Source organism: Rana temporaria, chromosome 10, assembly GCF_905171775.1.
Source record: "Rana temporaria chromosome 10, aRanTem1.1, whole genome shotgun sequence".
In the NCBI taxonomy this organism is placed as follows: domain Eukaryota; kingdom Metazoa; phylum Chordata; class Amphibia; order Anura; family Ranidae; genus Rana; species Rana temporaria.
Genome location: NC_053498.1, coordinates 121,309,666 through 121,321,991, shown reverse-complemented (window position 1 = coordinate 121,321,991; position 12,326 = coordinate 121,309,666). Strand labels below are relative to the sequence as shown.

The 12,326-nt window shown below is 46.9% G+C and overlaps 1 protein-coding gene across 1 annotated transcript in view; it reads left to right on the top strand.

The window, feature by feature from the left end:
- Nucleotides 1-409: 409 nt before the first annotated feature.
- The window catches only part of SIAE (sialic acid acetylesterase), a 31,599-nt gene continuing 19,682 nt past the window's right edge, over nt 410-12,326 (top strand). Inside the window, exon 1 of the mRNA XM_040326144.1 lies at nt 410-665. Within this exon, the coding sequence (XP_040182078.1) occupies nt 611-665 (55 nt within the window). The 5' untranslated portion in view covers nt 410-610. The remainder of the gene's footprint in view (nt 666-12,326) is intronic.

Here is a 12,326-nt window from a genome sequence, read left to right as displayed (position 1 = left end):
GCTGTGTTGCTGGAAGAGTGTTTCTGGATTGAAATCTTGCACCTGAACCTACTTGTTTAACCTTCCACCCCTTCAACCACTTCTTCTTTCCTTACCAAGTTCTACAAATACATTTACATTTTTAATTGTTCTTATTAGACTGTAAATTGTTTTCATTTTTGAGGAAGCCTATATCATTATGTTTTATCTGCTTTTCATACAACATAGGATTTGGTCACCAGCATGGGACCCCTGGTGTCTGGAGCCCCCCCCTGAGTGCATGTGTAATAAATGTACTCTATAATCACATGCAACTGCGGCATGTAGAGATGAGATTGGTAAGGGGTTAAAGTCAGGCTTCTGGGCGGTTATAGACAGTTTCCACCCTGAACAGAGTATACTGATATGGGGAGGAGGGAAGTCAGCTGACACCATAATAAGGAAGTGTGGCTGGGGTGAGTAGGGCAAAAGGTGTAGCATGCACATTCAGCAGGGTCTCCTCAGTGTTGTTTGTTTTCTCTATAGGAAGAGTCTTCCCTTTCCCATCTCATTGTAGGCAGTGGAAGGAACCCTCCTGCCTTGGTTGCTGTATGAAGAAGTTTCCTGGTGACGGAAAATTGCTGCTGCTGACATGAAGACTTTGGTGTCACTCCTGCTGCTGGGACTGTCGTTTGTCACAAGTGCAGGTACCAACAGTCTACCACTCTGTATACATTGCCTAGGTTCCCTCCCATAGCTTAGCACAGGGGTGGTCAGCTTACTTGTTATAGCGGGTCTCGGCATGCATAGCTCCCAACTGTCCCTGATTTTGAGGGACTGTCCCTGATTTGGAACAAAGTCCCTCCTCCCCCCTCATGTTGGTCTGATCTATATCATTTTATATCAGCTTTTATCTTATAATAAGTGTTTCCCAGCACTAAACCTTTCATCTAATTTTTAAATGTGCAAGTTTCAAAAGTATAAAGGAATAGTAGTATTTATAATAAAAGAAGGGGGGGGGACTTGTGGCTTTAAGGCTGCTTTCACACTGAAAGCGCCCGGGCATTGGCGGTAAAGCGCCACTATTTTTACGGTCCTTTTTGCATCGCATTTCGGCCGGTAATGGGGTGCTTTTAACCCCTGCTAGCGGCTGAAAAAGGGGTTAAAAGCGCCGCTGCCCATTGATATCAATGGGCAGGGGTGCTTTAGGAGTGGTGAGTTTGCCATTCCTAAAGCACTGCAAAGAAGCTGCTGGCAGGACTTTTCTTGATGCCCTGCCAGCGCAGCACCCCAGTGTAAAAGCACTCTGGCTTTCACACTGTTTTTTTGCAGCTGAGGCTCTTTAAAGCGCCTGAAAAATGCCTCCAGTGTGAAAGGGGTCTAACTAATCCTCCTTCCCCTCTTCTTTTTGTAAAATTCTCCTTTTAAAGCGGGCATAGCAGTGGGGGGAGTGTGCCTACATACTTTTGCTAATAAGTGTCCCTCGTTCCCATCTCAAAAATGTGGGAGGTATGGGTGTTGCCCCTGACCGCAACAAAGGTTTGCATATAATCAGTGGCGGCTGGTGCTCAAAATTTTTGGGGGGGGCGCAAACGAAAAGAAAAAAACAATTGCAGCCTCACTGTGCCCATCAAATGTAGCCACTGTGCCATCAATTGTCACCACTGTGCCATGCCATCAAATTCAGTCACTGTGCAATGCCATCAAACGCAGCCACTGTGCTATGCCATCAAACGCAGCCACTGTACCATCAACTGTCACCACTGTGCCATGCCATCAAACACAGCCACTGTGCCATCAATTGTCACCACTGTGCCATTCCATCAAACGCAGCCACTATGCCCATCAATTGTCGCCACTGTGCCAATTGTCGCCACTGTGCCCTTTGATTGTCACCACTGTGCCCTTTAATTGATGCCACTGTGCCCATTGATGCCACTGTGCCCATTGATGCCACTGTGCCCATTGTCGCTGCTGTGCCCTGTAAAATGCCCCTCCCCCGCCTGGCACTTACCTTTCTGGGGGTCAGCCATCCTCCTTCCACGTCCCTCGATGACACTTCAGCCAATCAGAACCGGTGAACCTGATTGGCTGAGATGCCTGTCAGTCTTATCCAAGGAACGCACCGCCGGTACGTCCCTTAGATAAGCATTCGGAAGCCGACTACAGCTGGCTCTGATAGGCACTTCCACGCAGCCAACCAGCTGCCGTTATTCAGGTGGCCGGCGCTCACCATCCGGCCATCTGAATAGTGGGCGGCAGCGGCGAAAATACATAGATTCATGCAATGCATGAATCTATGTATTTCAGTGGCTGTGCAAGAGCCAGAGGGGGCGGCGCTCCAGCGCCCTCTATGGACGAACCGCCACTGCATGTAATCATTCATTAAATTTTTAATCCTACAGGAAGCTGCCAGAGACCGCAGCCAATGCTGCAGGACCTGGCCAGAGATGCATTACATGAGACTGATAGAGATCCCTTACCGCCCGTTTACAAATTGATTCTTCCTCATTTGTGCTCCCTACAACCCTTTTGAAAATGATTTGTGCCACATTTGATACAGTACCTTGAAAAAGTATTCATGCCCCTTGAAATGTTTCACATGTTGTCATGTTAAAACCAAAAATGAAAATATTTTATGTGATAGACCAACACAAAGTGGCACAAAATTGTAAAGCAAAGGAAAGAAAAAATGCGGGCTGTGCTTTGGAAGCACCACAACACGGGAGCTTTTAACCCCTTCTTCGGCCGCTAGCGGAATTTAAAAGTGTCCGAAAAGCACCGCTTTGGCACCTTTTCAGGGAGGAGCAGATACCTGTGTAATCCAGGTATTTGCTACCACTTCCGGGCGTAGATCGCTGCAGTATTCGTGGCGATCTATGCCATGTCCGGCCCCTCCTCCTTCCCCCTCCGCTGTCTTCTGGGAGACACACAGGTCCCAGAAGACAGCAGGGACCAGTGAAATCGCGGAGCACAACTCGCGCCAATGCGCAGTAGGGAATCGGAAAGTGAAACCGCAAGGCCTCACTTTCTGATTCCCTTACCAAAGATGGCTGCGCCACCACCCGGGAGCCAAAGGACAGATTGGCTTTGGGTCCCGACATCGCGGGCGCCCTGGACAGGTAAGTGGCCATATATTAGTGGCCAATAGCTGCTGACTTTTAAGTGGAACTCCACTTTAATCTCAGTATAACTACAGCTGTTCTGGAAGAGTGGCAAGAAGAAACCCATTGTTGAAAGGAAGCCATAAAAAGTCCCGTTTGCGAGAAGCCATGTGTTGTACACGGCAAACATGTGGAAGAAGGTGCTCTGGTCAGATGAGACCAAAATAGACCAAAAAGTTCTAACAGTGGCGGAAAACTAACACTACACATCACTCTGAACACACTATCCCCACCGTGAAACATGGTGGTGGCAGCATCATGTTGTGGGGATGCTTTTCTTCAACAGGGACAAGGAAGATGGATCGAACCAAATACAGGACAATCTTGGCAAAAAACCTGTTACAATCTGCAAAAGATAAAAAAAAAATGTAGCGCAAAAAACGTACAATGTCACCTGAAGTGACTAGAAAAACAAATGAATGATATGCAAATATATGTGAAATGAGGAGACACAAGTTATTGTGCAAATGAATGTCCATCAATGAATAAAACGCTGAAGAACATGTGGCCACATCGATCAACGTGAACAGGGCTTAACTGTAAGTAGTAGATGAAATACTCTTACCGGATCCAGAGGATCTGCCTGTCAGCGACAGCAGATCGTGAAAGTATGGACTATCCCAGGGAGGATCAACTCGACTTATCCGAAGGCTGGATGATAGGAACCGCACGTTAGACCTGGATGTAACCCGATAGTCCTGGACTGGAACCTCTCAGTAGAAGTGAATCAAACGGATGAACCCAAATGAAGGAAGAAAAAAAACTACTTCAAGCCGATGTTGCGTGGTAGAAGGGAATGCCCCATAAAGGGATACAAGAGGACGATGGTGAAGCTAAAAACTTTGTCCAGCAGGTCATGCAAGGAGAAAGGAAAAACAATGCTCAGGATGTTGCAGATCAAAAAGATTGTAATAAAACCGACAAAATGCTGACCTAAAAGTGATCACAAAATAATAATATAAAAGAGAATAAAAGCAATATGGGGAGTACGCGTACCAAGCCCTAAGCGTTTCGTCCTAGAGGGACTTCAACTGGGGCATCTATCTGCAAAAGACCTGAGACTGGTGTGGAGGTTTACCTTCCAGCTGGACAACGACCCTAAACATACAGCCAGAGCTACAATGGAATGGTTTAGATCAAAGCATATTCATGTGTTAGAACGGTTCAGTAAAAGTCCAGACCTAAATCCAATTGAGAATCTGTTGCAAGACTTGAAAATTGCTGCTCTCCATCCAATCTGACAGAGCTTGAGATATTTTGCAATGAAGAATGGGCAAAAAATGTCCTCCTAGATGTGCAAAGCTGGTAGAGACATCCCCAAAAAGACTTGCAGCTGTAATTGCAGTGAAAGGGGGTTCTACAAAGTATTGATTCAGGGGGGCGCTATACAAATACCCACCACACTTTTTCACCTTTTACTTTGTAAAAAAAAAAAAAAAATTAAAACCATTTCTCATTTTCCTTCCACTTCGCAATTATGTGCCACTTTGTGTTGGTCTATCACATAAAATACATTTACCGTATTTATCTGCGTATACCGCGCACGATTTTGCCCTGAAAATCAGGGCAAAATCGTGGGTGCACGATATACGCCGATACCCGCGCCGAGTTTGAATACTGCGCCGGCATATACCGAGCGCAGTATAGTCGGGCAGTCTCGGCTACACTCGCGCTCACGTCCTGTACGTCCAGGACGTCAGCGCGAGAGTAGCCGAGCATTGCCGACTATACGCGAGTGTACTGCGCTCGGTATATGCCGGCGCAGTATTCAAACTCGGCGCGGGAAACGAGCCGGAAGGACGCCGGACCCGACGAAGAGGACACCCGAAGCCGCAGACTGACGCCGGACCCGACAAGGCCGCGGATGGACGCCGTGCAAGACACCAAACTGTAAGTACAAAAATCTTTTTTTCACAGGAATTTCTGGGCAAATTTAGGGGTGCGCGCTATACGCGGGAGCACGCTATACCCCAATAAATACGGTATGTTTTTGGTTGTAACATGACAAAATGTGGAAAATTTCAATGGGTATGAAGGCATTGTATTTCTTTCTGTAAGATCCATTATATATGGTCAGAGGAGGAAAACAAGAAAGATGGCACAGTATAAAGTAAATCCGATCTACAGGTGAAAATCAGGGGTTCTTGCTGGTGAGAATTTGCACAGTGGGGGGAGATTTACTAAAACTGGAGCGAGTAAAATCTGGTGAAGCTCTGCATAGAAACCAATCGGCTTCCAGGTTTTTATTGCCAAAGCTTAATTGAACAAGTTGAAGTTAGAAGCCGATTGGTTACCATGCACAGCTCTACCAGATTCTAAGTGCTCCAGTTTTAGTAAATCTAAGGGCACCGACGCTGTTTCTATATAGTGGGGGAATCTGAGTGGCGTTACGCCGCCGCAAGTTAGAGAGGCAAGTGCTGTATTCACAAAGCACTTGCGTCCTAAGTTACGGCGGCGTAGCGTAAATGTGCCGGCGTAAGCGCGCCTAATTCAAATTGTGAAGAGGTGGGCGTGTTTTATGTAAATAAAGCATGACCCCACGTAAATGACGTTTTGAGCGAACGGCGCGTGCGCCGTCCGCGGTCGTATCCCAGTGCGCGTGCTCCAAATCACGTCGCAAATACCATATTTATCGGGGTATAGCGCGCTCCCACGTATAGCGCGCACCCCTAAAGTTGCCCGAATTCCTGTGGAAAAAAGATGTTTTGTACTTACAGTTTTGGTGTCTTGCGCGGCATCCATCGGCGGCCTCGTCGGGTCCGGCGTCCGTCTGCGGCTTTGGGTGTCCTCTTCGTCGGGTCCGGCGTCCTTCTGCGGCGTCCTCGCATCCTCCCCGCTAGTTTCCCGCGCCGAGTTTGAATACTGCGCCGACATATACAGAGCGCAGTACACTCGTGGATCGTCGGGCAGGCTCGGCAACTCTCGCGCTGACGTCCTGTACGCTCAGGACGTCAGTGCGAGAGGCGCCGAGACTGCCCGAAGATACACAAGTGTACTGCGCTCGGTATATGCCGGCGCAGTATTCAAACTCGTGGCGGGTATCGGCGTATACCACGCACCCACGATTTTGCCCTGATTTTCAGGGCAAAATAGTGCACGGTATACACCGATTAAATACAGTAGTCAATGCTTTCAACGTGAACATAACCTACGCCCAGCCCTATTCTGAATCGACTTACGCAAACAACGTGAAACTTGACGGCGGTTCCGACGTCCATACTTAACATTGGCTGCGCCATCTTTTTGGTGGTTTATCTTTACGCCTGAAAACGCCTTAAGTAAACGGTGTATCTTTACTGCGACGGGCGAGCGTACGTTCGTGAATAGGCGTATCTTGCTGATTTACATATTCTAGGCGTAAATCAGCGTATACGCCCCTAGCGGCCAGCGTAAATATGCAGATAAGATACGACGGCGTAGGAAGACTTACGCCGCTCGTATCTTAGCAACATTTAAGCGTATCTCAGTTTGAGCATACGCTTAAATGTAGGACGGTGCGGATTCAGAGTTACGACAGCGTATCTACTGATACGACGGCGTAACTATACCTGAATCTGGCTAAATGTCTTTATGGGGCCACACAGTTGAGCACAAAATATTTTTTTGTATAGGGTTATCGCTCGTAAAAAAAAAAAAATGCAATGAGCCTGTAAAGTGTAACCTAGAAGCAAAAATAATGTTTTGTCATCTTATTTTGATTATTATAGTGTGGGATTTTTTTCTACTATAGGAAACAAACATTTCCTACAGCTAGAGCATTGTAGGGGATAAGAGAATTCAACATTGGGGTAGATTCAGGTAGCAATTGCGTCTGCGTAACCATAGTTACGCAGCGCAATTGCTTACTTGCGCCGGCGTTTCGAATGCTCCTGGTTCAGGAACCTCGTTACGCCGACTGCAGCCTAAGATATGACTAGCATAAGGCTCTTATGCCAGTCATATCGTAGGCTGCATTCTTACGATGGCTGCTAGGGGGCGTTCCCTTAGTGGTCAGCGTATAGTATGCAAATTGCATACTAACGCCGATTCACAACCCTACGCGAGCCCTGCGTACGCAGTTTACGTCGTTTGCGTACATCGGTTTTTGCGTAAGGCTGCCCCTGCTATTAGCAGGGGCAGTTTTCCGGAGCACACGCAATTGCTACTGCTCCGTGAATCAAGCGTAGCGCAGGAAATTTACGGAGGCGCAGCGGCAAAACGGTGCGCTGCGCCTCCGTAAGAAATGGGCAAAGCTACCTGAATCTACCCCATTGTGTGTATTACAGCCTTGTAATCACAAGGAATCCAGACAGATGGGTCTGGAAGTGCAAAAATAAACCTGTGTTATTTCAAGCCTGGATTAGCATTGTTAAAAAAAAAGAAAAACATACATTTGTATTGCTTCTGCAGGTGAAGAAAGGGTTTTTTTTTGTTTTTTTTTTTTACAGGCAAATTCCGAAACGATGACACAATCTTATGAAAAAAACAAACAATTTTTGTTCAGATCGTTTTTCTTTTTGTACTCGTCTGACGTGTCAAAGGGCTGCAGGGTTGGGCACCAGGAACTCGGCAGGTTTCTGTGCTGCAGGACTGTTACACTGGCCACACATACATTTTTTTTTTTTTTCAATTTCCTTTTAGATTTGCATTCAACTATGTAGTACAATGGCCAGATTCACGTAGATCGGCGCATCTTTGTTCCGGCGTAGCGAATCTCATATGCGCTACGCCAACGTAAATCAGTGAGGCAAGAACAGTATGCACAAAGCACTCGCCCCCAACGTTGCGCCGGCATAAGGTAAATTGGCCGGCGTAATTCAAAGTAGGAAGGTAGTGGGCGTGATCTATTATAATGAAGCGTGACCCCATGTAAATGAAGGGCCGAAGGAACGGCGCATGCGCGCGCATGCTCAGAATCATGCCGCATATACTCCCCAAGATACGACGGCTCAATGCCTACGACGTGAACGTAACCTACGCCCAGCCCCATTCATGTACGACTTACGTAAACGACGGCTGTTCCCTGGTCCATACCCTAACATGACTTACACCTGCTTTATGTGGAATAACCTTACGCCGGACGTACGCCTTACGTAAACGGCGTAGATTACAGCGACGGGCGCAAGTACGTTTGTGAATCGGCGTATCTCATTTACATATTCGACGTGTAAATCAATGGAAGCGCCCCTTGCGGCCAGCGTAAATATGTGCCCAAGAAACGACGGCGTAGGAGACTTACGTTGGTCGGATGGAGCCAAAATTCAGGCGTATCTTATTTCAAGAATCGGGCGCAGAGATACGACGGCGCATCAGTGCACTTACGCGGCGTATCAGAAGATACGTCGGCATAAGTGCTTTCTGAATCCGGCCCTAAGGCCCCTTTCACATTGAGGAGTTTTTCAGGCGGTAAAGCGCTAGAAATAGCGCTGCTATCCCGCCTGAAAAAATCCTGCACTGCAGACTCAATGTGAAAGCCCGAGGGCTTTCACACTGAGGCGATGCGCTGGCGGGAGACAAAAAAATCTCCTGTCAGCAGCATTTTTGGAGCGGTGAGAGGAGCGGCATGTATACCGCTCCTTCACCGCTCCTTCCCATTGAAAACAATGGGAACCGCGGCAATACCGCCCGCAATGCGCCTCTATAGAGGCGCATTGCGGGCGATATTAACTCTTTATCGGCCGCTAGCGGGGGTTAATACCGCACCGCTAGCGGCTGATACCCGCGGCAATTCCGGCGGTATAGCGCCACTATTTTTAGCGGCGTTATACCGCCACCGCAGCTCCCGCCCCAGTCTGAAAGGGGCCTAAGTGTTTAGGTGTGACCTCATATTATATGGTTTTGGTAAATCTAAAGGAAAGTTGTATAATATATGGCCACCCTTTTTGTTAGTAGTGCAATTTAGTTACTGCCAGTGTTCTAAGATTGCAAATGATTAATCAATAAAGCCAGTGGCGGAAAAATAATCTTTAGACTTTCTAGCTCAGTTTTGCTTACATGATTGTACTCCTTCCCTCAATCCCCAACCCCCTTTTTTTTTTTTGTGCGTGCTGTCCATCCCTTTTTCTTTTCTCACACCATCCCCCTGTAGCGCGGCCTGCAGCCTCTGACCATTTCTTTTTGAGGTCCCCTATATCAAGCAAGGTTGCAGGTGTGTTTTTTTTTTTTTCATTTGGCATGGATTTCCCCCTTAAAGATTCATGCCAGACACCGTGCCTGGTAGTGTTGGTGATCAAAGTCGGATCCCTGTTCATTGAAGTTGGATGGAAGTCGGATCCAAAGTGGTACAACTGTCGTACCAGTGTGAACCTGGCCTCAACGACAGAGACAATTGGATGGTGCAGGAACTCAGGTGGGCAGATGTAGGACTAGCACATAGAAGGATCTAAATTGAAATATCCAAGTGGACTCTTCCCTTTCTATTTAGGCTAACCAGCAATACAGAACATTCTAGAGTAAGAAAAGTTTGAGGATTTCATCCAGCACGCTGGAAAGTTTTCTGTGCTGGAGTCTTTGTTCTTTTCAGAAATCGGCAATTTGAAGGAACTCGAGAGCAGAAAATGAGAGCTGTCCACACCAAACGCACATGCAATGGTGTGACTCCAGCCAATCGGCGCCGTTTACACTTGTGCGAGTTGATAACGAATGTGATGTGTTTAAAAAAAAAAAAAAACTAGATTCGCATGTCATCCAAAAAGTCATTGTTTTCAATGACGGTCGTTCACATCTATGTGTTGCGATTCCTCTACGAATGCAATGCGATAATAAAAAGTGTCTTGTGCGAATTTACAGCGCTGTGTTGCAAATTCAGTCTCCTTAGACTTTTTTTTTTTATTATTCCATTGGCTAGAACATCAATTGCAGCTGTCCAACTCCTGAAAATCACTGTAAATTCGCACCTCCCACAGGACAAAAGGAACAAATTCGCAACATATCACAGCGCAGCAGTGTGACTCGAGCGCTGTCTCAAAACAAAGTGGTTAAGCTTGTGGAGAGAAGGTTGGTGTCACATGATCTTGCCTGCAATGAGTGTGGATAGTCAACGTTCAGCAATTCACACGGCCGATTTGTAATGTGTAGGGGTCTTATATGGCTATTAGAATGTGGAGATCATCAGACAACCTCAGACGTCTGTGTGACTCAATCATGTGATAGCGGGGGAAACCTGGTCAAAGCTTCCTTCCCTTTTATACATGGGATCTGCAACTCTGCAAGTTTTTCCAGCAGGTTGGGACATGGTGGGGTTGATTTTACTAAAACTGGAGAGTGCGGAATCTGGTGCAGCTGTACATGGTAGCCAATCAGCTTCTACCTTTAGCTTGCTCAATTTAGCTTTAATAAAAAAACTTTTTTTTTTTTTTTGCATGTTGCTTTCCTTTGTGCGGATGTCACTAGATAAAAAAAAAAAAAAAAAAAACTGGTTAGTCGGGATTGTAGAGCCTGTTGTGTCTCTGTACCTGTATTGTTAGCAGTTCTCACCCACCCTTCCCCCCTGGCTTACTGCAAGTTGAGTGCCGTCCTCTGCTGTGACTTCATGTCAGAATTCATTTAAAATACTATTTCATTTAAAATGGCTAAAGTGACTTTACAAGTCTGTCTGAATACATTTGTGACAATTATCCACAATATACAGCAACTGTATCATTTTTCAGAAAAAAAATCAACCTTTTTTATCATTAAAGAGATATGCATGAGCTCCAGTCAGTGACCTTGCCCAGGTTAGTTGATGACATTGGTCTGCTGCAGGCAAGAGGAAGCATTTCCTCAATCTCCTCCCCCAGTGATCAGACTGTACAATGTAACAATCCACAAGATGAGGGACTGTATTGGGGGCTGGTCTGTGTCAGACATTTGTGAACATGGCCAGGATTTACATGATTGTCATCCAGTGGCGGCTGTTGCTCAATTTTTGGGGGGGCGCAAACGGAAAAAAAAATTGCAGCCTCACTGTGACCATCAAACGCAGCCACTGTGCCATTAATTGTCACCACTGTGCCATGCCATCAAACGCAGCCACTGTGCCATCAATTGTCACCACTGTGCCATGCCATCAAACGCAGCCACTGTGCCATCAATTGTCACCACTGTGCCATGCCATTAAACACAGCCACTGTGCCCTTTAATTGTCGCCGCTGTGCCCTTTAATTGTCCCCATTGATGTCGCCGCTGTGCCCTGTAAAGTGCCCCTTCCCCCCCGTGCCGGCACTTACCTTTACTGGAGTCAGCCATCCACGTCCCTCGATGTCTTCTACCGCCCTCGATGACTGACAGGCGTCTCAGCCAATCAGGTTACCGGTAGCCAGAACGGCCAACCTGATTGGCTGAGACGCCTGTCAGTCTTATCCAAGGAGCGCATCCCTAGTGCATTCCTTGTATAAGCTTCCGGGACCCGAGGGCTGTACTCGGAAAAGCCTATCAGAGCCGGCTCTGATAGGCACTTCCGTACAGCCAACCAGCCATTATTCAGATGGCCGGACATGAGCGCCGACCATCTGAATAGAACAGCCGCAGCTGCGATAATAACATAGATTCGTGCAATGCATGAGTCTATGTTATTAAACTCAGTGGCGGTGAGAGCCAGAGGGGGCCGCCACTCTGATCCGGTATCTCCATCCAGATCGTGGATAGTGAGTATGGATGATGCCTGACCAAAGATGGGGATTCTATTGGTGGGATACACTATATTACCAAAAGTATTGGGACACCTGCCTTTTACATGCACATGAACTTTAACGAAGCCTTAGTCTAGGAGATGTGCAGGATCGGAAACGCAATGCAGATACACTATTACCAAAAGTATTGGGACACCTGCCTTTACACACAAACTTTATTGGCATCCCAGTCTTAGTCCATAGGGTTCCATATTGCGTTGGCCCATCCTTTGCAGCTATAACAGCTTCAACTCTTCTGGGAAGGCTGTCCACAAGGTTTAGGAGTGTGTCTATGGCAATGTTTGACCATTCTTCCAGAAGCACATTTGTGAGGTCAGGCACTGATTTGGATGAGAAGATCTGGCTTGCAGTTTCCGCTCTAATTCATCCCAAAAGGTGTTCTACCGGGTTCAGGTCAGAACTCTGTGCAGGCCAGTCAAGTTTTCATCCAACATCAGTGCCACTGCCTTACCTCACGAATGAGCTTCTGGAAGAATGGTCAAACATTCCCATAGACACTCCTAAACTTTGTGGACAGCCTTCCCAGAAGAGTTGAAGCTGTTATAGCTGCAAAGGG